General features: G+C 50.0%; 1 protein-coding gene across 3 annotated transcripts in view; it reads right to left on the minus strand.

Moving 5' to 3' along the window:
* Positions 1-27,782, minus strand: part of LOC146859478 (uncharacterized) — a 160,108-nt gene that overhangs the window by 113,835 nt on the left and 18,491 nt on the right. For all 3 annotated transcript variants that reach the window (XM_085650194.1, XM_085650193.1, XM_085650192.1), the window contains exons 2-3: positions 19,870-19,996; positions 8,982-9,092 (exon numbers count right to left, since the gene is read on the minus strand). In XM_085650194.1, the coding sequence (XP_085506320.1) occupies positions 8,982-9,092; positions 19,870-19,996 (238 nt within the window). The remainder of the gene's footprint in view (positions 1-8,981; positions 9,093-19,869; positions 19,997-27,782) is intronic.

Consider the following 27,782-nt stretch of genomic DNA (forward strand, 5'->3'; position numbering starts at 1 on the left):
ATGCAAGGAGAGCTTTCACTGCTGATGCCCATGTGGTGCTCCTCCTCTGGGCCTGTGTGTGCGATGGAAGGTTGCAATGTTTATCTCTGCACTCAGGCTATTCTGTGCATGCCAGGAGAGCTTTCACTGCTGATGCCCATGTGGTGCTCCTCCTCTGTGCCTGTGTGCGATGGAAGCTTGCAGTGTTTATCTCTGCACTCAGGCTATTCTGTGCATGCAAGGAGAGCTTTCACTGCTGATGCCCATGTGGTACTCCTCCTCTGTGCCTGTGTGCGATGGAAGCTTGCAATGTTTATCTCTGCACTCAGGCTATTCTGTGCATGCAAGGAGAGCTTTCACTGCTGATGCCCGTGTGGTGCTCCTCCTCTGTGTGCGATGGAAGCTTGCAATGTTTATCTCTGCACTCAGGCTATTCTGTGCATGCCAGGAGAGCTTTCACTGCTGATGCCCGTGTGGTACTCCTCCTCTGTGCCTGTGTGCGATGGAAGCTTGCAATGTTTATCTCTGCACTCAGGCTATTCTGTGCATGCCAGGAGAGCTTTCACTGCTGATGCCCGTGTGGTACTCCTCCTCTGTGCCTGTGTGCGATGGAAGCTTGCAATGTTTATCTCTGCACTCAGGCTATTCTGTGCATGCAAGGAGAGCTTTCACTGCTGATGCCCATGTGGTGCTCCTCCTCTGTGCCTGTGTGCGATGGAAGCTTGCAGTGTTTATCTCTGCACTCAGGCTATTCTGTGCATGCAAGGAGAGCTTTCACTGCTGATGCCCATGTGGTGCTCCTCCTCTGTGCCTGTGTGCGATGGAAGCTTGCAATGTTTATCTCTGCACTCAGGCTATTCTGTGCATGCAAGGAGAGCTTTCACTGCTGATGCCCGTGTGGTGCTCCTCCTCTGTGCCTGTGTGCGATGGAAGCTTGCAATGTTTATCTCTGCACTCAGGCTATTCTGTGCATGCAAGGAGAGCTTTCACTGCTGATGCCCATGTGGTGCTCCTCCTCTGTGCCTGTGTGCGATGGAAGCTTGCAATGTTTATCTCTGCACTCAGGCTATTCTGTGCATGCAAGGAGAGCTTTCACTGCTGATGCCCATGTGGTGCTCCTCCTCTGGGCCTGTGTGTGCGATGGAAGCTTGCAATGTTTATCTCTGCACTCAGGCTATTCTGTGCATGCCAGGAGAGCTTTCACTGCTGATGCCCGTGTGGTACTCCTCCTCTGTGCCTGTGTGCGATGGAAGCTTGCAATGTTTATCTCTGCACTCAGGCTATTCTGTGCATGCCAGGAGAGCTTTCACTGCTGATGCCCATGTGGTGCTCCTCCTCTGTGCCTGTGTGCGATGGAAGCTTGCAATGTTTATCTCTGCACTCAGGCTATTCTGTGCATGCAAGGAGAGCTTTCACTGCTGATGCCCATGTGGTGCTCCTCCTCTGTGCCTGTGTGCGATGGAAGCTTGCAATGTTTATCTCTGCACTCAGGCTATTCTGTGCATGCAAGGAGAGCTTTCACTGCTGATGCCCGTGTGGTGCTCCTCCTCTGTGCCTGTGTGCGATGGAAGCTTGCAATGTTTATCTCTGCACTCAGGCTATTCTGTGCATGCAAGGAGAGCTTTCACTGCTGATGCCCGTGTGGTGCTCCTCCTCTGGGCCTGTGTGCGATGGAAGCTTGCAATGTTTATCTCTGCACTCAGGCTATTCTGTGCATGCCAGGAGAGCTTTCTCTGCCGATGACTTCGATGTGGTAGGTACCTTTTCTATACTTGTGTGTGCACATCTTGACAGCTGTTCTCTGTGCTACAAGTGTCTTGTCTATGTGAGTGAGTGACCACTGCTACTGTACAGGATGCATGTATTTTTGTATAGGGGGGCTGTGCTGCTGTATGTCTTGTAGGTGTTCTGAGAAGCTTGCATTCCTGTTATGCATACGGGGCGGCTCTTTGATCTTATTGAAGCTTGGGAAAATCTTTTCATTATGAAAATGTCAAATGATTGATATTGTTACTGCCTCATTTTTATGCACCATATTTAAGGCCTCAGTCTAAATTTGAAGGATTATCGTGGTGAACAATCGTGCCAGGGAAAACTTATTATTTATTATACATTGCATTTTGCCCTGGTGGTTCCAAAAACACAGTATGTGCAGGACTTCCATTTTTCTTCTGCCATCAAATAAGGGCCATAACGGAGAAAAACATGTTAAAAAAAAAAAATCCAGGCTGCTGTTGCTTGCCGCAGGTTTCTACTTTTTAACGTTGAACGCTACCTGCACTACTCAGAAAATGCATAATGTATCTGCTTATAACTGTAGGGAAAAGTGTGCAGCCCCATAGCAGACATATAACGTTCAACCACCGTCTCCCACGTATTTGTTTTCACCACAAAATCAAGCTGTTTACATGCAAACTACAGGCTGTATAATTTCTAATGCTCTATTTGGAAAGACAAAAAACACCAGGCACAGTGCTATTTACTATCGAAGGCCATATACACTATAGATATACACGCACATGACACAATTATAGATATCAGAACAACTGTGTCATTAGAATGAATATTTTATTTCATATTGTTCTTTTTAAGTAAGAAAATATTTTTTATTTTACCTATAGACTTCACGAGTAAAAAAAATTATAAATAAATATACAGTCCCAACAATATAATAAGAATTAGAACCACATATACTTCTGAGTGATTAACACATTAGATTCAATCCAGAAATTTATTTTTCTTCAGGAAATCAATGCAGTAAACATGATAATTCACTGTCTTTGCTAGCATAATTAATGATTAGATATGATTAATGATTTGTAGTCTGACGGTGATTTATTTACAATACGAAATAAAATATTCATTCTAATGACACAGTTATGATATCTATAATTGCATCATGTGCGTGTATATCTATAGTTAATATGGCCTTCGATAGCAAATAGCACAGAGCCCGGTGTTTTTTGTCTTTCCAAATAGTGTATTTCCCCGTTAGGGTTTCATCCTTTTTTAGGGGACCGTTTGTTTTCCAGAAATAATTTCTAATGCTCACCATTATGAGAACTAGGCACCAAAACACCCGCGCCTGCGTCCACTCCTACGTGTGATGAATGGGAAAGAGCGGGATCGATGCGTTTGAATGATGGACATCTGGAATCACGCAGGGACAGAGACTCCGACGCCCAAATCCATGACACTCAAAGCGTCACTGGCCTACAGTGGATACCACCAATGGCAATGCAGGGCTTTAGAGCAGCAAATCGTGCGTCACAGTTCAGAAGGTTGATTCACTGTCTGGCGTCCGTCTCCTCCTTCAGAGCGAGTGGGACCGGCAGCCTGGGACAGATAGCCCAGACTTAAATACCTCGATTTGCTTAGAGATGCGATTGTATCTCTAAATGAATCGATCGATTTCATGTGTATATAGGAATGTGTAGGAATTTCATGGGGGTGCAAGCCCTAATGTTGAATCTGCCCCTGGTGTTTTTGACTGCAGGGGAAAAGTAGAATATTTGCCCCACTTGGCATGGGAATAGGTCCAGCGCTGGTGGCCTTTGACCGTCTTAAACGCGGGTACGTCTCGTCAGTGGGTGCGAGAATATTCTAATTAGGTAAGGTACAAAAAGGATATCCAGATGGCCATTTGTTGGTCCTTCACCAGCCAAACCAGAGGGATGCCCAAACCCCTCGATGCTACCAGGACTGCCACATGGCCAGGAGGTCTCTTGCTCCTGGAGAACCTCACATCCGCCTTCTTCGCGGAGACAGGATATCACTGGCAGCATTTCAATCGACCATGGGAACCATACGTTTGGTTTGGGGGCGATGTTGTAGAAGGTGAAGGACACACTTGGAAACAAGTGGCCACTACGCTTAGATTTTTCATCTGCACCAGTCTTATCGCCAGTTATCGCAGCCATTTTGCCTGCAACAGGAAACTGTTCCACGAACTAGGTCCCGAATCTGAAGTGACATGCCCCCCACTCTGGTTTTCCTAACTTTAGGGATGTTTAACAGTAGCAAAGAATTAGAGCAACATCGGTTAGCCAATTTACAGTGATTAAAGCAAAAGGCCAAATGAGACATTTCCAAATCACAATACATTTTGTGCACTGGGTTTTAGAAATAACCTTCAGTTTCACAGCGAGCCAGTGCAAAGCTCAAGGAGGTTCCGAAACGTGGTCAAATGTCTACAATCTACTGAAAATCTGGACAACGACATTTTGCATTCTTTGTAGTTTTTTTTAAGGAAAAAATTTGGCAGACCAATAATCTAATCTCGATAGAACGCAAGCTGCCTCTACATACAGACAGATGCCAAGAGGCAGAACTGGTAACATCTTTATCAAAATAATGAAATAGATGAAGCTGAAAGCAGCAACTGCTTTCGTTTGAGACTCCTTGGCTATCAGGTCGACATCCAGAAACCCATCATTTGAAACGGAGGGGGGGGACATGGAGCACTGACGGCAAAGCAACTGCGAAAACCCTGTGTCCTCTGAAGAGCAACAAAACCATGAAAAAGACTTCCTAGGAGCACTTACACATAATGTAATCCCGGCTTTAAACTGGAAAAAACTATTAAGAACTGCAATGTGCAAACCTACAAGTAACAAACGCCAATAAAATAAATCTAATAAGAAGGATGCATTTAGGTCTCGCGTCGGATCAAAGCCTGATCAATGAAGACGCCGATACGGCTGCATCTGAGCGCAAGCATGCCTCCTCTTCAAACAGACTCATATAAGAGCCAGGACAGCCAGGGTGGGTGTGGCACCAGCTTCCGTCTAATAGGCTGTCCAATGTCCAGCAATCATTGCGACGGGACGTATTCATGAAACATGGAAGCTATATTGCTAGGTCTCGCCCTGCGACGCAGCGCATGCACTGCACGCCTTGGCGAGATCCATTGTTGTTGGTTTCTTGGCCGAAGGGGGACAGGAGATGTGCACGCGTACGAACAGGAGATGTGAACGCGTGCACATCGCCAGTCCCTCCCTGTCTCCTGCTCGTTGTGCCAACGTGAAACAGACTCACCCAAAATTGTTTGCGATGCAGGGAAATGGTTTCTGTAATTGAGAGGGATTTGCGCATGCGCAAATGTACGTTAACAATATTTGTTTCCAAAAACACACATATACACATGTGAGAACGTTGAGACTTACAAAGAATTCCACAACTGGCCTCACGAAAGCGTGATTGTCATCATGGTTTCCCGGCAGTACTCCAACAACCCTCTGCCAATTCCAAAATGTTGCTAATTTACTCCTGGGTAACTTTTCTTCGGAATCGACCCTATATCTGTCGCAACCATGTCAGCAGAGCCGTTGTAGAGCCAGAGAACCAGGTCAGCAGAGCTGCTCTACAGCCAGAGAACCAGGTCAGCAGAGCCGTTGTAGAGCCAGAGAACCAGGTCAGCAGAGCTGCACTAGAACCAGAGACCCAGGTCAGCAGAGAACCAGGTCAGCAGAGCTGCTTCAGAGCCAGAGAACAGGCCAGCAGAGCTGCTGTAGAGCCAGAGAAACCATGTCAGCAGAGCTGCTTTAGAGCCGGAGGACCAGGTCAGCAGAGCTGCTTCAAAGCCAGAGAACCAGGTCAGCAGAGCTGCTCTAGACCCAAAGAACCAGGTCAGCAAAGCCGCTCTAGAGCCAAAGAACCAGGTCAGCAGAGCCGCTGTAGACCCAGAGAACCAGGTAAGCAGAGCTGCTGTAGAGCCAGAGAACCAGGTTAGCAGAGCTGCTGTAGAGCAATTGAACCAGGTCAGCAGAGCTGCTCTAGAGCCAGAGAACCAGGTCAGCAGAGCTGCTGTAGAGCCAGAGAACCAGGTCAGCAGAGCCGCTGTAGAGTCAGAGAACCAGGTCAGCAGAGCTGCTTTAGAGCCAGAGAACGAGGTCAGCAGAGCTGCTTTAGAGCCAGAGAACCCGGTCAGCAGAGCCATTGTAGAGCCAGAGAACCAGGTCAGTAAAGCTGCTTTAGAGCCAAAGAACCAGATCAGCAGAGCCGTTGTAGAGCCAGATAACAAGGTCAGCAGAGCTGCTCTAGAGCCAAAGAACTGGCTCTACAGCGGCTCTGCTGACCTAGAGAACCAGGTCAGCAGAGCTGCTTTACAGCCACAGAACTAGGTCAGCAGAACTGCTGTAGAGCCAGAGAACCAGGTCAGCAGAGCTGCTGTAGAGCCATAGAACCAGGCCAGCAGAGCCGCTGTAGACCCAGAGAATCAGTTCAGCAGAACCGTGGTAGACCTAGAGAACCAGGTCTGCAGGACCGCTGTAGAGCCATAGAACCAGATCAGCAGAGCTGCTATAAAGCCAGAGAATCAGGTCAGCAGAGCTGCTGTACAGCCAGAGAACAAGGTCAGCAGAGCTGCTCTACAGCCAAAGAATCAGGTCAGCAAAGCTGCTCTAGAGCCAGAGAACCAGGTCAGCAGAGCTGTGTAATCCCGCACCCTTCAAGAGCGGGACTTCCAGGATGGCGCCCGCGACTAGACCGCCGGAACCCGCAATGGGCGGTCTAGTCTTTCCTGGTTGCGACCCAGGAAGCGGGAGAACAAGTAGCAGGACCAGAGAGTGTATCGGCGTTCCACACTGTTGCGGAGGACCATGAATCCGGAGCACCACGGCGAACCTCAAACAAGAAGAAAGACCCCAAGATGACGGAGAGCCAGATGCCCGAACCGCCCAGTGGCAACGTGTACGAGACCGGCCAACCCACAGGAGAGGAGAAGGGCAGCAAGACTCCGACAGCCAGGACCCCGGAGGGCCGTGGTCGGAGGGTACCGGCCAAGGACAAACATTCCCCGACAACAAGGAGGAACCGACTGACGACACAATCTCATCCATGACCGGAAGACCATATGAACCCCCCTCCCCGAGATATATATAGACTGAACCAGCGTTCAAGAAACTCCTTTTTCCTGTTTTTCCTTACAAACTGCTTGTCCCTACAACTCCTGCATGACCCCCCTCATCCCCCCGTTCCCGGACAGTCCCTAACTAAAACAAATAAATAAAAGAATCACCACTCTCATTAGTGTCTCTGCATCCTGTAACCTGGGGAATTACAAGCTGCTTTAGAGCCAGAGAACCAGGTCAGCAGAGCTGCTGTAGAGCCAGAGAACCAGGTCAGCAGAGGTGCTGTAGAGCCAGAGAACCAGGTCAGCAGAGCCGTTGCAGAGCCAGAGAACCAGGTCAGTAGAGCTGCTGTAGAGCCAGTGAACCAAGTCAGCAAAGCAGCTGTAGAGCCAGAGAACCAGATCAGCAGGGCCGCTGTAGAGCCAGAGAACCAGGTCAGCAGAGGTGCTATAGAGCCAGAGAACCCGGGTTTTAATTAAGTGCTAGATGTTGTATATACATTCACACTAGGATGCTTTTCTTTTCTTCTTTCTTTTTTTTTTCTTTTTTCTCAACCTTCCATAAACTTAGATGCTGTATCACTGGCAGTTAGCATGAATTTAGTTGAATTGATGCGGCATTGTGGTGCGGTCTGGATGTTTAAGATCACTTTTTCCAACTGTGTTTATGTCTTGATTGCGTTTCTTCTCAGCTACATTCTGATGAGGCTCCGAGGGTTATTTATACACCTTGGCTTTAAACTGTTTGGCAATAACGTATGTGCCCTGACTGAGGGATTCCCACTGCAACAGGACATTAGGCCCAGGGGGATTTTTTTAGTGATGTATTAAATTTATTGCTAATACCAGATGTTTCGGGCTGTAGGTCCAGGTGTCTCGTGGATTCAGCTGCTCCTGGTTCCACAACCGTTCTTCAGTTGGAAGTATTCAAGCTTCACTGGACAACAAAAGGTGGCAACACTGCTTAAGAGCAGGATTTTTTCTGGGATATATGTGTGCGAATAGAGTGAGCGGCAATCGACTGGCATCTTTAAAGCATTCTGCCAATGACATTGGGGCTTATCTACAAGCCCCTTGCGCCGCTGCTGCGTCATTTTTTCCCACACCACGGAAAAGGTGAAATAAAGCACCAGTTTCTAAAGTTATTGCTCTTCCCACAGTTACTGGTAACTCAAGTCTCCTGCCTGAGGTCTACTACATTTATTGTAATTTAAAAGTTTAGGTATCAAAATGTACAGTTGTGTGAGCTATTAGCCTTACACTGGCTGAACAACTGCCTCCTACCATAGGACTGTTACGAGTGTCTACAAATCTAAGATTGTATTTTGGGAAGTAGATGATGCACCTCATGCCTGCAACATAAAACAAGCATTTGCAAAGCAATAGGTCCGGCATTACTAAAAGTTTGAGCTATTGACGTTGGAAATGATAATGTTTGTTAGGTTTTGTTAAAAAATATTCCAGCAGTAGCATAAGTAATGAAATAAAATCCATGTAGACCACCAGTACCACCACCACTAACACCACCAGTACCATCACCACCACTACCAGCACAAGTGCCATAACCACCACTACAATTATTACTATTACTACTCTGTGGTGATAGTAATAATAATAGTGGTAGTTATGGTACTGGTGGTAAATTACTATTATAAATTACAATACCTGTTAACTTTTCAAAAGGCATTGCCATTTACAATACCAATAGCTCTAAAATTCGCAGTTGCGAGACCTATTGCATTGTAAATGCTTCTTCTAGCTTGTGGACACTGGAGTGACCAGTGTCTTATGATGGTCAAACACAAACCACAGCGGCCAGTGTCTTATGATGGTCATTTACAAACCACAGCGGCCAGTGTCTTATGATGGTCATTTACAAACCACAGCGGTGTCTTACGAAGGTCGTTCACAGCTAACCACAGCAGCTCACATCTTAAGGAGGGCGAGACATGCAAAAGGCAAAACACGTTCCGTGGTAGTAATGGCGAACAGTGCAGTCTTTGCAGTCGGTTCCTCTTCTGAACATGGTTTCTCACTCAACAGGCAACATCAGCAATGCGTAAAGTTAAATTAAAATAACATATTCACTGTTCAAGCAGTAGTAAATAAGTCTTCCCCTTGCACGGAGCCCTGGCAGTCCACAATTACTCACCTAGGGAATGGTCACCCATGGGTGTTCTCGCATGGTCTGGGTGGTCAACCGGACACAAACTTTCCTTCTCACGGGCTCGTAATGAAAAGAGCGTACTAGCAATAAGAGGTCCTAGTATAACAAATGAAAAGGAATTGGTAATTTACATCATTGTGACAGTTAATGGATTAATAACAAGTATGACGTGCATTAGGCTATCAACTAACTCAAAACAATGTCTACCATCCACAGGCCTTATTTAGAGTTGGGTGGATGGGATGCTCTGTCAGAATGTGGAAAATGTTCTGTCCATTGTAGGACAAGTGTCATAGGCTGCAATGCACTTGGTAATACGGTAGACGGGACATCCACCATGTTTCTGACGGAGTATCCTGTCTGCCAAAATCAAAATAAGGCCCTATGTCTATTAAATAATCTATGCGTAAATCATGCTATTTAAACACTGACCTCTCGCAGACGATCTTCAAATGCTCACTGTCACTATTCTGTGCACTTAATTCTTTTATTTATGACAGATTTTAACGGATTTCCTTTCCTGCCTAACCCGTTAATTTTCTGCCATTGTATTCCTCTTTGTGATGAAAGTGCAAATCATTGTAAAAATTTTTTTTTTAAATAATATTTTATTCATCTTATTGTTATTTCTGGGCCCAATTGGTTTTGCATAGTCTTTTAATAACCTTTCACTGCTCACTTTCCCCATTTTACTCACTTTATGGGTTGCGAAATAGTTTCTTATCCCGGGGCATTGTTCCTGCCACTCATCTCTTTCCGTCCTAAATCTCACATAGTCTGTTCTCACTCTCTTTTAGTGTTGCTTCCATAGTCACAGCAGGAGCGCTTGCAAGAGCACCAAGATTAGCGCTCTAGTTGGTGGAATCTATTTGTAGACTACACTATTTACAACACTAATCTTGTACATCTGCGCCAAAGGTGAACTTGTCTGGGCGCATCGGGGCCTGGTCAGGACCAGGGAGAGGGGACTATGCTGGTTTCATTAATCTTGTAAATATTCATTCCATGCTTGATCAATTCTTCAGAAGAACTAAGTGCCACGAGTTCTTCTGCTTACGATCTGGGGAGTACACTCACCTCTCTTAACATCTTCTCAAATCAACCCACAGACATTAAAGCACCAGAACTGCAGTCCTTAAGTCAAATTTCTAACCCTTCGTGCCCATTTCTCACACTCCCCTGCAACCTTTCTCACTCCAACTCAGCCGATGATATCAAATGCAGTCTAATTAACTCCCACTCCTAGGCTAAGCATGCCCATAAAATATGACTTATTAGCCCCAAATTCACATCACTTGCCATGTACCATGGATACCGGGCGCAAGGAAGGTCTAGGCTCCAGGTACTAGATTTTATCCTTCAATGTTAAGCTTTTCTAAAACTCGACCCTCCTGGAACAAGGAAGGCTGTAGAGTGGACATTATGTTCAAAACCTGCTATGGAGCATTTAGTGGGCAAAAGGGATCTGTAGCAAAAGCTGCGACTCTATCTACCAAATTATCAGTATCTTCAAAACAAACCATATCGAGTACACTTAGTTTTCGCCCATCGATCCCTCCCACCACCTTTATAACAAATTCATCGACAGTGTGACATCTGGTGCCATAAACAACAGACATTGCATAATACTAGAGAAAAATCAATTTACAGCTTGAAACTCTACAGCACAAAACTACTTTCAATCACTAACTCTGGATTGCGGCTACAAGAGTTAATTACAGCACACGCACATATTGCTGGTCATTCCCTGGACACCGAATGGCCCCTCCCAATGAAACCATCTCAACCCTCCCAAAGTAAATGGCTCTATCCAAACCCTCCCAAAGTGACCGACTCTATCCCAACTCTCCCAAAGTGACCGACTCTATCCCATCACTTCCAAAGTGACCGACTCTATCCCAACACTTCCAAAGTGACCGACTCTATCCCAACACTTCCAAAGTGACCGACTCTATCCCCAACGCTTCCAAAGTGACCAACTCTATCCCAACGCTTCCAAAGTGACCGACTCTATCCCAACCCTCTCAAAGTGACTGACTCTATCCCAACCCTCCCAAAGTAACGGACTATCCCAATACTTCCAAAGTAACGGACTCTATCCCAACCCTCCCAAAGTAACTGACTCTATCCCAACCCTCCCAAAGTGACCGACTATCTCAACTCTCCCAAAGTAACTGACTATCCCAATACTTCCAAAGTAACCGACTCTATCCCAACCCTCCCAAAGTGACCGACTCTATCCGAACCCTCCCAAAGTAACTGACTATCACAACCCTCCCAAAGTGACCGACTCTATCCCAATACTTCCAAAGTAACCGACTATCTCAACCCTCTCAAAGTGACCGACTATCTCAACCCTCTCAAAGTGACCGACTATCTCAACCCTCCCAAAGTGACCGACTATCTCAACCCTCCCAAAGTGACCGACTCTATCCCAATACTTCCAAAGTGACCGACTATCTCAACCCTCTCAAAGTGACCGACTATCTCAACCCTCTCAAAGTGACCGACTATCTCAACCCTCTCAAAGTGACCGACTACCTCAACCCTCTCAAAGTGACCGACTATCCCAACCCTCCCAAAGTGACCGACTCCATCTCAACCCTCCCAAAGTGACCGACTCTACCCCAACCCTCCCAAAGTGACTGACTATCCCAATACTTCCAAAGTGACCAACTATCCCAACCCTCCCAAAGTGACCGACTATCCCAACCCTCCCAAAGTGACCGACTATCTCAACCCTCCCAAAGTGACCGACTATCTCAACCCTCCCAAAGTGACCGACTATCTCAACCCTCCCAAAGTGACCGACTGTATCTCAACCCTCCTAAAGTGACCGACTATCCCAATACTTCCAAAGTAACCGACTCGATATCAAGCCTCCCAAAGTAACCGCCTCGATCTCAATCCTCCCAAAGTAGCCGCCTCAATCTCAATACTTTCAAAGTAACCAACTCGATCTCAATCCTACCAATCTAATTGACTATCTCAATCTTTCCAATGTAACTATCTCCACACTTCCAATGTAACTGACTCTATATTTACCCCTCCACTGTAACTGACTCTATATTTACCCTTCCACTGTAACTGGCTCTATATTTACCCTTCCAATGTAATGGACTCTATATTTACCCCTCCACTGTAACTGACTCTATATTTACCCTTCCACTGTAACTGGCTCTATATTTACCCTTCCAATGTAATGGACTCTATATTTACCCTCCCACTGTAACTGACTCTATATTTACCCTTCCAATGTACCTGACTCTATATTTACCCTTCCAATGTACCTGACTCTATATTTACCCCTCCAATGTAACTGACTCTATATTAACCCCTCCAATGTAACTGACTCTAAATTTACCCTTCCACTGTAACTGGCTCTATATTTACCCTTCCAATGTAATGGACTCTATATTTACCCTCCCACTGTAACTGACTCTATATTTACCCTTCCAATGTACCTGACTCTATATTTACCCTCCCACTGTAACTGACTCTATATTTACCCCTCCAATGTAACTGACTCTATATTAACCCCTCCAATGTAACTGACTCTATATTTACCCTTCCACTGTAACTGGCTCTATATTTACCCTTCCAATGTAATGGACTCTATATTTACCCTCCCACTGTAACTGACTCTATATTTACCCTTCCAATGTACCTGACTCTATATTTACCCTCCCACTGTAACTGACTCTATATTTACCCCTCCAATGTAACTGACTCTATATTAACCCCTCCAATGTAACTGACTCTATATTTACCCTTCCACTGTAACTGGCTCTATATTTACCCTTCCAATGTAATGGACTCTATATTTACCCTCCCACTGTAACTGACTCTATATTTACCCTTCCAATGTACCTGACTCTATATTTACCCTCCCACTGTAACGGACTCTATATTTACCCCTCCAATGTAACAGACTACATTTACCCTCCCACTGTAACTGACTCTATATTTACCCTCCCACTGTAACTGACTCTATATTTACCCCTCCCACTGTAACAGACTATTCCTCTATTCTCCTTGTCCGGCTTTATCTCCATCACTCCCCCGCTCATGCTGTTGCTACCTCTTCATCTGCACACTGATTGGGTTGTATTGCAATATTTGTGTAGCACTTACTACTAATTATTCAAAATAAACTTCTGTGGGGACTGGAAAACGTGTGTATTATTTAAATGCATATTCCATTACAAATGGAGGCCTAAAGGTTTTAAAGGCCCTTCAGGTATGCCTGTTTTACAGTTTTCCGGATGAAAATTTACACAAAGAAAGCGTGTTGGGTTGGAATGTGAATGGTTGAGGACAAAGAGAACAAATACAGCCTTTTACTAAACAAATTATAAAAGGAAAGCTCTGCTGAGCTCACTACTCTTACCAGTGAGTAGCAAAGGGGACTTTACTGAAAAGCAGTTTTCAATACTCGCCCATGCAAGGCTGACGAGGTGCACTTGAAAAATGTAACATGCCAGCGCAATGAAGTCATTCTTTCATCCACGCTGTGCTGCTGCTGCTTTGAACACATGACTGTCGAAGCAGAAATGCAGAAACAGGTCACCCCCCCCCTCCCCCCCTAGCTACTATTTACCAGGCCACGCTGGGCCCAGTCCAGAGTGCCAAGAGAAGAGTGCTCAAGTGTCACAAACTAGCGGAGACCAACGTGTCGCAGGAAACAAGAAAAAACCTGGAAAATAAAACTCCTGGACTCCGAATGGGTTTCAAATTTACACAAAATTAATTCTCTCTCCATCCAAAGAACTCCACGAGTTGCCTGTATGTCTCAACTCTTCTTCCTCCAATCCTGGCCTCCTCTTACCAACTCGCCACCGAGTGGGATGGGATCAGGAAGGCTGGCTGATTCACCCACTCTGTGACGAGTTAGGCAAGGTGAACCTTTGCTGACTGACACACTGTTGTGGAAAGCTCAGGCTGCAGCCTGAAGCGCCCAAATGGAGTCAGTCAGCGAGGGTGGTGCACTTCACAGGGGAGGAGCGGCTCTTCACTCTGACAGGCCACAGACATAACGGCTGAAATCAAGGAAGCCCTAAACACTCTCCGACAGGGCACATGCGCAGTAAGTGCATGTGCCTGTCAGTGCTGCTGTGACTGTCCGACACTTGTGCAGAGCGAGGGTCAGAACTTGAATTTTTGCTGAAAAATCAATATTTAGGGCAGCAGGTAGGATGCGTTTATTTAATTAAAAAAGTAATTAAGAAGGCAAAAACTATGGGGGCAGAGCCCCCACGCCAATACAAAGAAACCGGCCTTGGCTAAAGACCTCCAACCAATCTCTTCTGAAGACCTCCAACTGCTGTACTCTAAAGCCTTCCAACCCTTTAATGACTTTACTCTAAAGACACCTAACAACTCTACTCTGGAGACCTCGAGGGACTCTGCCCTAGAGGAGACCTCGAGGGACTCTGCCCTAGAGGAGACCTCGAGGGACTCTGCCCTAGAGGAGACCTCGAGGGACTCTGCCCTAGAGGAGACCTCGAGGGACTCTGCCCTAGAGGAGACCTCGAGGGACTCTGCCCAAGAGGAGACCTCGAGGGACTCTGCCCAAGAGGAGACCTCGAGGGACTCTGCCCAAGAGGAGACCTCGAGGGACTCTGCCCTAGAGGAGACCTCGAGGGACTCTGCCCTAGAGGAGACCTCGAGGGACTCTGCCCTAGAGGAGACCTCGAGGGACTCTGCCCTAGAGGAGACCTCGAGGGACTCTGCCCTAGAGGAGACCTCGAGGGACTCTGCCCTAGAGGAGACCTCGAGGGACTCTGCCCTAGAGGAGACCTCGAGGGACTCTGCCCTAGAGGAGACCTCGAGGGACTCTGCCCTAGAGGAGACCTCGAGGGACTCTGCCCTAGAGGAGACCTCGAGGGACTCTGCCCTAGAGGAGACCTCGAGGGACTCTGCCCTAGAGGAGACCTCGAGGGACTCTGCCCTAGAGGAGACCTCGAGGGACTCTGCCCAAGAGGAGACCTCGAGGGACTCTGCCCAAGAGAAGACCTCGAGGGACTCTGCCCAAGAGAAGACCTCGAGGGACTCTGCCCAAGAGAAGACCTCGAGGGACTCTGCCCAAGAGAAGACCTCGAGGGACTCTGCCCAAGAGAAGACCTCGAGGGACTCTGCCCAAGAGAAGACCTCGAGGGACTCTGCCCAAGAGAAGACCTCGAGGGACTCTGCCCTAGAGAAGACCTCGAGGGACTCTGCCCTAGAGAAGACCTCGAGGGACTCTGCCCTAGAGAAGACCTCGAGGGACTCTGCCCTAGAGAAGACCTCGAGGGACTCTGCCCTAGAGAAGACCTCGAGGGACTCTGCCCTAGAGAAGACCTCGAGGGACTCTGCCCTAGAGAAGACCTCGAGGGACTCTGCCCTAGAGAAGACCTCGAGGGACTCTGCCCTAGAGAAGACCTCGAGGGACTCTGCCCTAGAGAAGACCTCGAGGGACTCTGCCCTAGAGAAGACCTCGAGGGACTCTGCCCTAGAGAAGACCTCGAGGGACTCTGCCCTAGAGAAGACCTCGAGGGACTCTGCCCTAGAGAAGACCTCGAGGGACTCTGCCCTAGAGAAGACCTCGAGGGACTCTGCCCTAGAGAAGACCTCGAGGGACTCTGCCCTAGAGAAGACCTCGAGGGACTCTGCCCTAGAGAAGACCTCGAGGGACTCTGCCCTAGAGAAGACCTCGAGGGACTCTGCCCTAGAGAAGACCTCGAGGGACTCTGCCCTAGAGAAGACCTCGAGGGACTCTGCCCTAGAGAAGACCTCGAGGGACTCTGCCCTAGAGAAGACCTCGAGGGACTCTGCCCTAGAGAAGACCTCGAGGGACTCTGCCCTAGAGAAGACCTCGAGGGACTCTGCCCTAGAGAAGACCTCGAGGGACTCTGCCCTAGAGAAGACCTCGAGGGACTCTGCCCTAGAGAAGACCTCGAGGGACTCTGCCCTAGAGAAGACCTCGAGGGACTCTGCCCTAGAGAAGACCTCGAGGGACTCTGCCCTAGAGAAGACCTCGAGGGACTCTGCCCTAGAGAAGACCTCGAGGGACTCTGCCCTAGAGAAGACCTCGAGGGACTCTGCCCTAGAGAAGACCTCGAGGGACTCTGCCCTAGAGAAGACCTCGAGGGACTCTGCCCTAGAGAAGACCTCGAGGGACTCTGCCCTAGAGAAGACCTCGAGGGACTCTGCCCTAGAGAAGACCTCGAGGGACTCTGCCCTAGAGAAGACCTCGAGGGACTCTGCCCTAGAGAAGACCTCGAGGGACTCTGCCCTAGAGAAGACCTCGAGGGACTCTGCCCTAGAGAAGACCTCGAGGGACTCTGCCCTAGAGAAGACCTCGAGGGACTCTGCCCTAGAGAAGACCTCGAGGGACTCTGCCCTAGAGAAGACCTCGAGGGACTCTGCCCTAGAGAAGACCTCGAGGGACTCTGCCCTAGAGAAGACCTCGAGGGACTCTGCCCTAGAGAAGACCTCGAGGGACTCTGCCCTAGAGAAGACCTCGAGGGACTCTGCCCTAGAGAAGACCTCGAGGGACTCTGCCCTAGAGAAGACCTCGAGGGACTCTGCCCTAGAGAAGACCTCGAGGGACTCTGCCCTAGAGAAGACCTCGAGGGACTCTGCCCTAGAGAAGACCTCGAGGGACTCTGCCCTAGAGAAGACCTCGAGGGACTCTGCCCTAGAGAAGACCTCGAGGGACTCTGCCCTAGAGAAGACCTCGAGGGACTCTGCCCTAGAGAAGACCTCGAGGGACTCTGCCCTAGAGAAGACCTCGAGGGACTCTGCCCTAGAGAAGACCTCGAGGGACTCTGCCCTAGAGAAGACCTCGAGGGACTCTGCCCTAGAGAAGACCTCGAGGGACTCTGCCCTAGAGAAGACCTCGAGGGACTCTGCCCTAGAGAAGACCTCGAGGGACTCTGCCCTAGAGAAGACCTCGAGGGACTCTGCCCTAGAGAAGACCTCGAGGGACTCTGCCCTAGAGAAGACCTCGAGGGACTCTGCCCTAGAGAAGACCTCGAGGGACTCTGCCCTAGAGAAGACCTCGAGGGACTCTGCCCTAGAGAAGACCTCGAGGGACTCTGCCCTAGAGAAGACCTCGAGGGACTCTGCCCTAGAGAAGACCTCGAGGGACTCTGCCCTAGAGAAGACCTCGAGGGACTCTGCCCTAGAGAAGACCTCGAGGGACTCTGCCCTAGAGAAGACCTCGAGGGACTCTGCCCTAGAGAAGACCTCGAGGGACTCTGCCCTAGAGAAGACCTCGAGGGACTCTGCCCTAGAGAAGACCTCGAGGGACTCTGCCCTAGAGAAGACCTCGAGGGACTCTGCCCTAGAGAAGACCTCGAGGGACTCTGCCCTAGAGAAGACCTCGAGGGACTCTGCCCTAGAGAAGACCTCGAGGGACTCTGCCCTAGAGAAGACCTCGAGGGACTCTGCCCTAGAGAAGACCTCGAGGGACTCTGCCCTAGAGAAGACCTCGAGGGACTCTGCCCTAGAGAAGACCTCGAGGGACTCTGCCCTAGAGAAGACCTCGAGGGACTCTGCCCTAGAGAAGACCTCGAGGGACTCTGCCCTAGAGAAGACCTCGAGGGACTCTGCCCTAGAGAAGACCTCGAGGGACTCTGCCCTAGAGAAGACCTCGAGGGACTCTGCCCTAGAGAAGACCTCGAGGGACTCTGCCCTAGAGAAGACCTCGAGGGACTCTGCCCTAGAGAAGACCTCGAGGGACTCTGCCCTAGAGAAGACCTCGAGGGACTCTGCCCTAGAGAAGACCTCGAGGGACTCTGCCCTAGAGAAGACCTCGAGGGACTCTGCCCTAGAGAAGACCTCGAGGGACTCTGCCCTAGAGAAGACCTCGAGGGACTCTGCCCTAGAGAAGACCTCGAGGGACTCTGCCCTAGAGAAGACCTCGAGGGACTCTGCCCTAGAGAAGACCTCGAGGGACTCTGCCCTAGAGAAGACCTCGAGGGACTCTGCCCTAGAGAAGACCTCGAGGGACTCTGCCCTAGAGAAGACCTCGAGGGACTCTGCCCTAGAGAAGACCTCGAGGGACTCTGCCCTAGAGAAGACCTCGAGGGACTCTGCCCTAGAGAAGACCTCGAGGGACTCTGCCCTAGAGAAGACCTCGAGGGACTCTGCCCTAGAGAAGACCTCGAGGAACTCTGCTCTAGAGACCTCGAGGAACTCTGCTCTAGAGACCTCACAGGACTCTGCTGACTCTGCTCTAGAGACCTCGAGGAACTCTGCTCTAGGGACCTCACAGGACTCTGCTGACTCTGCTCTAGAGACCTCACAGGACTCTGCTCTAGAGACCTCGAGGAACTCTGCTCTAGAGACCTCACAGGACTCTGCTGACTCTGCTCTAGAGACCTCACAGGACTCTGCTCTAGAGACCTCACAGGACTCTGCTCTAGAGACCTCACAGGACTCTGCTCTAGAGACCTCACAGGACTCTGCTCTAGAGACCTCACAGGACTCTGCTCTAGAGACCTCACAGGACTCTGCTCTAGAGACCTCACAGGACTCTGCTCTAGAGACCTCACAGGACTCTGCTCTAGAGACCTCACAGGACTCTGCTCTAGAGACCTCCAACCCCTCTATGCCAAAGATCTCCTTCCACTCTATTGTTAGACATCTAAGGACTCTACTTTAGTAACTACCAACAACTCTGCTTCAAAGACTTCCAACCACCCTACTCTAAAGACATCTTACGACTCTACTCTAATGACCACGAACCACTTTACCTTGAAGACCGCTAGCCACTCGACTATAAAAAAGTCTTAAGTATATGCAGTTTAGCCCAAATTTAACAGGAAAGGATAGTCTTTGGTAAAACCAAAGCAATTTAAAGGACATTGAGGAAGATCATTGCATTATTTTGTTGCTGCATTAACCTGGTGAATTAGAGCGGGTCTTGGAGGAACAACAGATGATGTGGATACGAGGAGGTTCTATCACCTTTTATTCTTTGTATAGAAGGATTTGGACAGTAGAAAGGCAGCGCTTGTTCGATATTCTTGAGAAAGATGGTTAGAATCTAAGACTTAGACATGGTCTCTTTGTTAAACTGCATCTTTGAGACCTGAATTGCTGCGTTCTAATCCCAGTTATTGCACTTAACGGACGATTGTGTGATTCTGGGCAAGTCACTTTTAGCCTCGATTACAAGCTAACTGGAAAAAATCTAACCCTGTGTAAAACCTTGTTCGCTCAGAGGTTACATTTAAGAATTATACAGATTTTATTACCAGGCTTGCTAAAGTCTGCACTCCAGATAAAGAGCTTTTGTGTAAGTTTACGTTTGTTTTGGAATTCACAAATTACGATTAAATAGTACGTTTATGACCGCGGAGACTCTGTATTCGGAGCGGAGAACTCTACACATAAAGAGAAATGAATGGGCTATCTTTTTGTGTACAGGGTTGTCTGCACCTACTGTAGAGCCGCCGCAGTCATAAATTTACTGTTAACTCGCAGTTTGTGAATTCCAAAACAAACATAAAGTTACATGAAAGTGTAAGTTCACCTTTGTGAACCAGGCTCATAATTCAGCAAACCCGCTCCTATTCACTGGGGAGGAGAATGTCAGATAGATTCCGAAAGATACAGATTTTTGCACGCAGAGATGGTATGTCCCATTCGGGAGGGCTGGACTCAGAAACAGGTGATAATTATCACACTTTGTACTCAGATCAGAGGCTCGAATCTCTAAAACTGTTAATGTATGAAATGTCATGCAGCTAGCTGTCCATACCATAAATGTATCGTAAGTGTTCAATTAAAAAAATAAATTCTGAAAGTAAACGTAGGTTATAATAATACTGTATTATGTCAAACGTCTGGAACATTTTACCAAGTTTAAAGCTGTTTACATTACCCAGGGAGACCAAGGCCCGGTGGATCTCCTTCATCACGTTCTTGTAAAGGTCCTTCTGCCAATCGTGCAAGAGCTTCCACTCCTCCCCGGAGAAATACGCAGAGTCATCAACCATTGTAACCGGGACCTGCAAGAGAACGATATACGTGACACGGTCAGGAGCCAGGGCAGTGAAAGAGGACAGTTACATTCTTGTGAATGATGCATGCCATCCCTATCAACCACCCCAGCGGTTTTTAGGTCTCGCGCCTAGCGTTGCACTGCGCAGCAGTGCTCGCGCAGCGAGAGTCATTTTGTCCATGGTTTAGAAATGGACCCTGGAATCGTACACGCTTGTGCGTGTGTTTTTTGTTTTGTCTTCTATTATTGGGCTTTTAGTGGCTGTATTTTTTAGACAGAGCATGCAATAGGCCAAAGGCGGGGGCATCGCTCCGCCCACGGCCTATTGGTGTCTGTTACGCGCACTAAAGCCTATCTGGTTTCAATTATCGTGCCCAGACACAGGCGCGATAATTGAAAGCATAGGGCTGTCTGTGGCGCGCGCGCACCATTGGCGGCTGTCTCCGCTTCCAAAAGCGATTGCTTTCGGTTTCGCGATCACTTTACTTGTGGCTTTGCTTTCAGTTTTGCAATCACTTTACTTGTGGCTTTGCGGCTGCAATACAGTTTGTTGCTTAATTGGGAGGAATGCGTGGCTAATCTTTACGTGGTTACAAGGTAAAATAGCAGTTACAAGGCAAAGTAAATGAAAATGTGCGACAAATATTTACTTCGTTACAGGGTAAAATAAATGAAGGCGGTTACAAGGTAAAAAAAATGAAAGTGCGCGGCAAATATTAACGCGGTTACACGGTAAACAATGCGTGCCTAATAATTGCACTATTCTTCTCTTTTTCTAATGTCGCGTCAGGCTTACTGAAATAATTGACATCTGCTAAGCTACAAAACAAGGACTTGGGGCTAAGTCATACTTTCTGACTGGACTGAAAACGTGTCATTTGGGATAGAGTGCTTTCTCTTTCCGTTACTCGATTCCCTTAAGGTGTGTGTGTGTGGTTGTGTGTGTGTGGGTGGCTGTGTGTGCACGTGTGCGGTTGAGTGTGTGTGTGTGGTTGAGTGCGTGTGTGGTTGAGTGCGCGTGTGTGGTTGAGCGCGCGCGTGTGGTTGAGCGCGCGCGTGTGGTTGAGCGCGCGCGTGTGGTTGAGCGCGCGCGTGTGGTTGAGCGCGCGCGTGTGGTTGAGCGCGCGCGTGTGGTTGAGCGCGCGCGTGTGGTTGAGCGCGCGCACGTGTGGTTGAGCGCGCGCACGTGTGGTTGAGCGCGCGCACGTGTGGTTGAGCGCGCGCACGTGTGGTTGAGCGCGCGCACGTGTGGTTGAGCGCGCGCACGTGTGGTTGAGCGCGCGCACGTGTGGTTGAGCGCGCGCACGTGTGGTTGAGCGCGCGCACGTGTGGTTGAGCGCGCGCACGTGTGGTTGAGCGCGCGCACGTGTGGTTGAGCGCGCGCACGTGTGGTTGAGTGTGCGCGCACGTGTGGTTGAGTGTGCGCGCACGTGTGGTTGAGTGTGCGCGCACGTGTGGTTGAGTGTGCGCGCACGTGTGGTTGAGTGTGCGCGCACGTGTGGTTGAGTGTGCGCGCACGTGTGGTTGAGTGTGCGCGCACGTGTGGTTGAGTGTGCGCGCACGTGTGGTTGAGTGCGCGCACGTGTGGTTGAGTGGGCGTGGTTGAGTGGGCGTGGTTGAGTGGGCGTGGTTGAGTGGGCGTGGTTGAGTGGGCGTGGTTGAGTGGGCGTGGTTGAGTGGGTGTGGTTGAGTGGGTGTGGTTGAGTGGGTGTGGTTGAGTGGGTGTGGTTGAGTGGGTGTGGTTGAGTGGGTGTGGTTGAGTGGGTGTGGTTGAGTGGGTGTGGTTGAGTGTGGGTGTGGTTGAGGTTGAGTGTGGGTGTGGTTGAGTGTGGGTGTGGTTGAGTGTGGGTGTGGTTGAGTGTGGGTGTGGTTGAGTGTGGGTGTGGTTGAGTGTGGGTGTGGTTGAGTGTGGGTGTGGTTGAGTGTGGGTGTGGTTGAGTGTGGGTGTGGTTGAGTGTGGGTGTGGTTGAGTGTGGGTGTGGTTGAGTGTGGGTGTGGTTGAGTGTGGGTGTGGTTGAGTGTGGGTGTGGTTGAGTGTGGGTGTGGTTGAGTGTGGGTGTGGTTGAGTGTGGGTGTGGTTGAGTGTGGGTGTGGTTGAGTGTGGGTGTGGTTGAGTGTGGGTGTGGTTGAGTGTGGGTGTGGTTGAGTGTGGGTGTGGTTGAGTGTGGGTGTGGTTGAGTGTGGGTGTGGTTGAGTGTGGGTGTGGTTGAGTGTGGGTGTGGTTGAGTGTGGGTGTGGTTGAGTGTGGGTGTGGTTGAGCGTGGGTGTGGTTGAGTGTGGGTGTGGTTGAGTGTGGGTGTGGTTGAGCGTGAGTGTGGTTGAGCGTGAGTGTGAGTGTGGTTGAGCGTGAGTGTGAGTGTGGTTGAGCGTGAGTGTGAGTGTGGTTGAGTGTGAGTGTGAGTGTGGTTGAGTGTGAGTGTGGTTGAGCGTGGGTGTGGTTGAGCGTGGGTGTGGTTGAGTGTGAGTGTGGGTGTGGTTGAGTGTGAGTGTGGGTGTGGTTGAGTGTGAGTGTGGGTGTGGGTGTGGTTGAGTGTGGGTGTGCTTGAGTGTGGGTGTGAGTGTGGGTGTGGTTGAGTGTGAGTGTGGGTGTGGGTGTGGTTGAGTGTGGGTGTGCTTGAGTGTGGGTGTGGTTGAGTGTGGTTGAGTGGTTGAGTGTGGTTGAGGGTGTGTGTGTGGTTGAGTGTGTGTGTGTGGTTGAGTGTGTGTGTGTGGTTGAGTGTGTGTGTGTGGTTGAGTGTGTGTGTGTGGTTGAGTGTGTGTGTGTGGTTGAGTGTGTGTGTGTGGTTGAGTGTGTGTGTGTGGTTGAGTGTGTGTGTGGTTGGGTGTGTGTGTGGTTGAGTGTGTGTGTGGTTGAGTGTGTGTGTGTGGTTGAATGTGTGTGTGTGGTTGAGTGTGTGTGTGTGGTTGAGTGTGTGTGTGTGGTTGAGTGTGTGTGTGTGGTTGAGTGTGTGTGTGTGGTTGAGTGTGTGTGTGGTTGAGTGTGTGTGTGTGGTTGAGTGTGTGTGTGTGGTTGAGTGTGTGTGTGTGGTTGAGTGTGTGTGTGTGGTTGAGTGTGTGTGTGTGGTTGAGTGTGTGTGTGTGGTTGAGTGTGTGTGTGTGGTTGAGTGTGTGTGTGTGGTTGAGTGTGTGTGTGGTTGAGTGTATGTGGTTGCGTGTGTGTGGTTGCGTGTGTGTGTGGTTGCGTGTGTGTGTGGTTGCGTGTGTGTGTGGTTGAGTGTGTGTGTGTGGTTGAGTGTGTGTGTGTGGTTGAGTGTGTGTGTGGTTGAGTGTGTGTGTGGTTGAGTGTGTGTGGTTGAGTGTGTGTGTGGTTGAGTGTGTGTGTGGTTGAGTGTGTGTGTGGTTGAGTGTGTGTGTGTGTGTGTGGTTGAGTGTGTGTGTTTGGTTGAGTGTGTGTGTGTGGTTGAGTGTGTGTGTGGTTGAGTGTGTGTGCGTGGTTGAGTGTGTGCGTGGTTGAGTGTGTGCGTGGTTGAGTGTGTGCGTGGTTGAGTGTGGGGCTGTGTGTGGGGGGTTGTGTGTGGGGGGTTGTGTGTGGGGTGTGGTTGTGTGTGTGGGGTGTGGTTGTGTGTGTGGGGTGTGGTTGTGGGGGTGTGGCTGTGTGTGTGGGGTGTGGTTGTGTGTGTGGTTGTGTGTGATTGTGGGTGGTTGTGTGTGTGTGGTTGTGGTGGTTATGTGTGTGGTTGTGGTGGTTATGTGTGGTTGTGGTGGGTGTGTGTGGGTGGGTGTGTGTGTGGTTGTGTGTGTGTGGTTGCGTGTGTGTGGTTGCGTGTGTGTGGTTGCGTTTGTGTGGTTGCGTGTGTGTGGTTGCGTGTGTGTGGTTGCGTGTGTGTGTGGTTGAGTGTGTGTGTGGTTGAGTGTGTGTGTGGTTCGAGTGTGTGTGTGTGTGGTTGAGTGGGCGTGGTTGAGTGGGCGTGGTTGAGTGGGCGTGGTTGAGTGGGTGTGGTTGAGTGGGTGTGGTTGAGTGTGGGTGTGGTTGAGTGTGGGTGTGGTTGAGTGTGGGTGTGGTTGAGTGTGGGTGTGGTTGAGTGTGGGTGTGGTTGAGTGTGGGTGTGGTTGAGTGTGGTTGAGTGTGGGTGTGGTTGAGTGTGAGTGTGGTTGAGTGTGAGTGTGGGTGTGGTTGAGTGTGGGTGTGGTTGAGTGTGGGTGTGGTTGAGCGTGGGTGTGGTTGAGCGTGGGTGTGGTTGAGCGTGGGTGTGGTTGAGCGTGGGTGTGTGGGTGTGGTTGAGCGTGGGTGTGGTTGAGCGTGGGTGTGGTTGAGCGTGGGTGTGGTTGAGCGTGGGTGTGGTTGAGCGTGGGTGTGGTTGAGCGTGGGTGTGGTTGAGCGTGGGTGTGGTTGAGCGTGGGTGTGGTTGAGCGTGGGTGTGGTTGAGCGTGGGTGTGGGTGCGGTTGAGTGTGAGTGTGGTTGAGCGTGGGTGTGGGTGCGGTTGAGTGTGGGTGTGGTTGAGTGTGGGTGTGGTTGAGTGTGGGTGTGGTTGAGTGTGGGTGTGGTTGAGTGTGGGTGTGGTTGAGTGTGGGTGTGGTTGAGTGTGGGTGTGGTTGAGTGTGGGTGTGGTCGAGTGTGGGTGTGGTCGAGTGTGGGTGTGGTCGAGTGTGGGTGTGGTCGAGTGTGGGTGTGGTCGAGTGTGGGTGTGGTCGAGTGTGGGTGTGGTCGAGTGTGGGTGTGGTCGGGTGTGGGTGTGGTCGGGTGTGGGTGTGGTCGGGTGTGGGTGTGGTCGGGTGTGGGTGTGGTCGGGTGTGGGTGTGGTCGGGTGTGGGTGTGGTCGGGTGTGGGTGTGGTCGGGTGTGGTTGAGTGTGGGTGTGGTTGAGAGTGGGTGTGGTTGAGAGTGGGTGTGGTTGAGAGTGGGTGTGGTTGAGTGCGTGTGTGGTTGAGTGCGTGTGTGGTTGAGTGTGTGTGTGGTTGAGTGTGTGTGTGGTTGAGTGTGTGTGTGGTTGAGTGTGTGTGTGTGGTTGAGTGTGGGTGTGTGGTTGAGTGTGGGTGTGTGGTTGAGTGTGGGTGTGTGTGGTTGAGTGTGTGTGTGTGTGGTTGAGTGTGTGTGTGGTTGAGTGAGTGTGTGTGGTTGAGTGTGTGTGGTTGAGTGCGTGTGTGGTTGAGTGCGTGTGTGGTTGAGTGCGTGTGTGGTTGAGTGCGTGTGTGTGTGTGGTTGAGTGCGTGTGTGTGTGGTTGAGTGCGTGTGTGTGTGGTTGAGTGCGTGTGTGTGTGGTTGAGTGCGTGTGTGTGTGGTTGAGTGCGTGTGTGTGTGGTTGAGTGCGTGTGTGTGTGGTTGAGTGCGTGTGTGTGTGGTTGAGTGCGTGTGTGTGGTTGAGTGCGTGTGTGTGGTTGAGTGCGTGTGTGTGGTTGAGTGTGTGTGTGTGGTTGAGTGTGTGTGTGTGGTTGAGTGTGTGTGTGTGGTTGAGTGTGTGTGTGGTTGAGTGTGTGTGTGTGGTTGAGTGTGTGTGTGTGGTTGAGTGTGTGTGTGTGGTTGAGTGTGTGTGTGGTTGAGTGTGTGTGTGGTTGAGTGTGTGTGTGGTTGAGTGTGTGTGTGTGGTTGAGTGTGTGTGCGTGGTTGAGTGTGTGCGTGGTTGAGTGTGTGTGCGTGGTTGAGTGTGTGCGTGGTTGAGTGTGTGCGTGGTTGAGTGTGTGCGTGGTTGAGTGTGTGCGTGGTTGAGTGTGGGGTTGTGTGTGTGGGGTTGTGTGTGTGGGGTTGTGTGTGTGGGGTTGTGTGTGTGGGGTTGTGTGTGTGGGGTTGTGTGTGTGGGGTTGTGTGTGTGGGGTTGTGTGTGGGGGGTTGTGTGTGGGGTGTGGTTGTGTGTGGGGGGTGTGGCTGTGGGGTGTGGTTGTGTGTGGGGGGTGTGGTTGTGTGGGGGGTGTGGCTGTGTGTGTGGTTGTGTGTGATTGTGGGTGGTTGTGTGTGTGGTTGTGGTGGTTATGTGTGTGGTTGTGGTGGTTATGTGTGGTTGTGGTGGTTGTGTGTGGTGTGTGGTTGTGGTGGTTTTGTGTGTGTGTGTGTGTGTGTGGGTGTGTGTGGGTGGGTGTGTGTGTGGTTGTGTGTGGGGTTGTGTGTGGGGTTGTGTGTGGGGTTGTGTGTGGGGTTGTGTGTGGGGTTGTGTGTGTGGTTGTGTGTGTGGTCGTGTGTGTGTGGTCGTGTGTGTGTGGTTGTGTGTGTGTGGTTGGGTGATTACACATCACATAATTACACTGTATTCAATAACACATAAATACACTCCACATACCACTCAGTACTACATAATTGCATGTCACATAATTACTCTCTACTTAATGCAAGATAAATACACTCCACACAATACCAATCTGTGCCACATAATAACACAACACATAATTACACTGTACTCAATGCAACATAAATACACACCTTTCAGTCAAGTTTGTGCTATATACAAAAAAAACAATTGCAATGCAATAGGTCTCACATTACTGAATCTTTGAGCTGCTATTGGTGTTGCATTATTATTGGCAATGCCAACAGCTCAAACTTTAACAATGCGAGACCTATTGCACTGAAAATACTTGTTACATTTCTAAGTGTGGTTGAGCGCGCGCGTGTGGTTGAGCGCGCGCGTGTGGTTGAGTGCGCGCGTGTGGTTGAGTGCGCGCGTGTGGTTGAGTGCGCGCGTGTGGTTGAGTGCGCGCGCGTGGTTGAGTGCGCGCACGTGTGGTTGAGTGTGCGTGGTTGAGTGGGCGTGGTTGAGTGGGTGTGGTTGAGTGGGTGTGGTTGAGTGGGTGTGGTTGAGTGTGAGTGTGGTTGAGTGTGAGTGTAGGTGTGGTTGAGTGTGGGTGTGGTTGAGTGTGGGTGTGGTTGGGTGTGGTTGAGTGTGGGTGTGGTTGAGTGTGGGTGTGGTTGAGTGTGGGTGTGGTTGAGTGTGGGTGTGGTTGAGTGTGAGTGTGGTTGAGCGTGAGTGTGAGTGTGGTTGAGCGTGAGTGTGAGTGTGGTTGAGCGTGAGTGTGAGTGTGGTTGAGCGTGAGTGTGAGTGTGGTTGAGTGTGAGTGTGGTTGAGCGTGAGTGTGAGTGTGGTTGAGCGTGAGTGTGGGTGTGGTTGAGTGTGAGTGTGGGTGTGGTTGAGTGTGATTGTGGGTGTGGTTGAGTGTGAGTGTGGTTGAGTGTGGGTGTGAGTGTGGTTGAGTGTGAGTGTGGGTGAGTGTGAGTGTGGTTGAGCGTGAGTGTGGGTGTGGTTGAGTGTGAGTGTGGGTGTGGTTGAGTGTGAGTGTGGTTGAGTGTGGGTGTGGTTGAGTGTGGGTGTGGTTGAGTGTGGGTGTGGTTGAGTGTGGGTGTGGTTGAGTGTGGGTGTGGTTGAGCGTGGGTGTGGTTGAGCGTGGGTGTGGTTGAGCGTGGGTGTGGTTGAGCGTGGGTGTGGTTGAGCGTGGGTGTGGGTGTGGTTGAGCGTGGGTGTGGTTGAGCGTGAGTGTGGGTGTGGTTGAGTGTGGGTGTGTGTGTGGTTGAGTGTGTGTGTGTGGTTGAGTGTGTGTGTGTGGTTGAGTGTGTGTGTGTGGTTGAGTGTGTGTGTGTGGTTGAGTGTGTGTGTGTGGTTGAGTGTAACATTTATGGCAGTAGTAGTGCCATCAGTGACCTTGCGCACAGGCACAGCACTGCAGGTTTGTGTGGTGACTCCACTCCGACTCGTCGCCATCGTGTCCGAGTGTGAAGGAGTCGGCAGACCGGGCGGGTATCTCAGCAGAGCAAGGTAAAACAAGCATTTACAATGCAATGGTCTCTGCAATATTATAGGTAAAGCTATTGGTATTGCTCGTTTTTTTAAAATCATTTTTGTATCCCTAAATAAATGGCATTGTCATTTCTA

Source organism: Triturus cristatus, chromosome 3_2 (assembly GCF_964204655.1).
Source record: "Triturus cristatus chromosome 3_2, aTriCri1.1, whole genome shotgun sequence".
Taxonomy (NCBI): domain Eukaryota; kingdom Metazoa; phylum Chordata; class Amphibia; order Caudata; family Salamandridae; genus Triturus; species Triturus cristatus.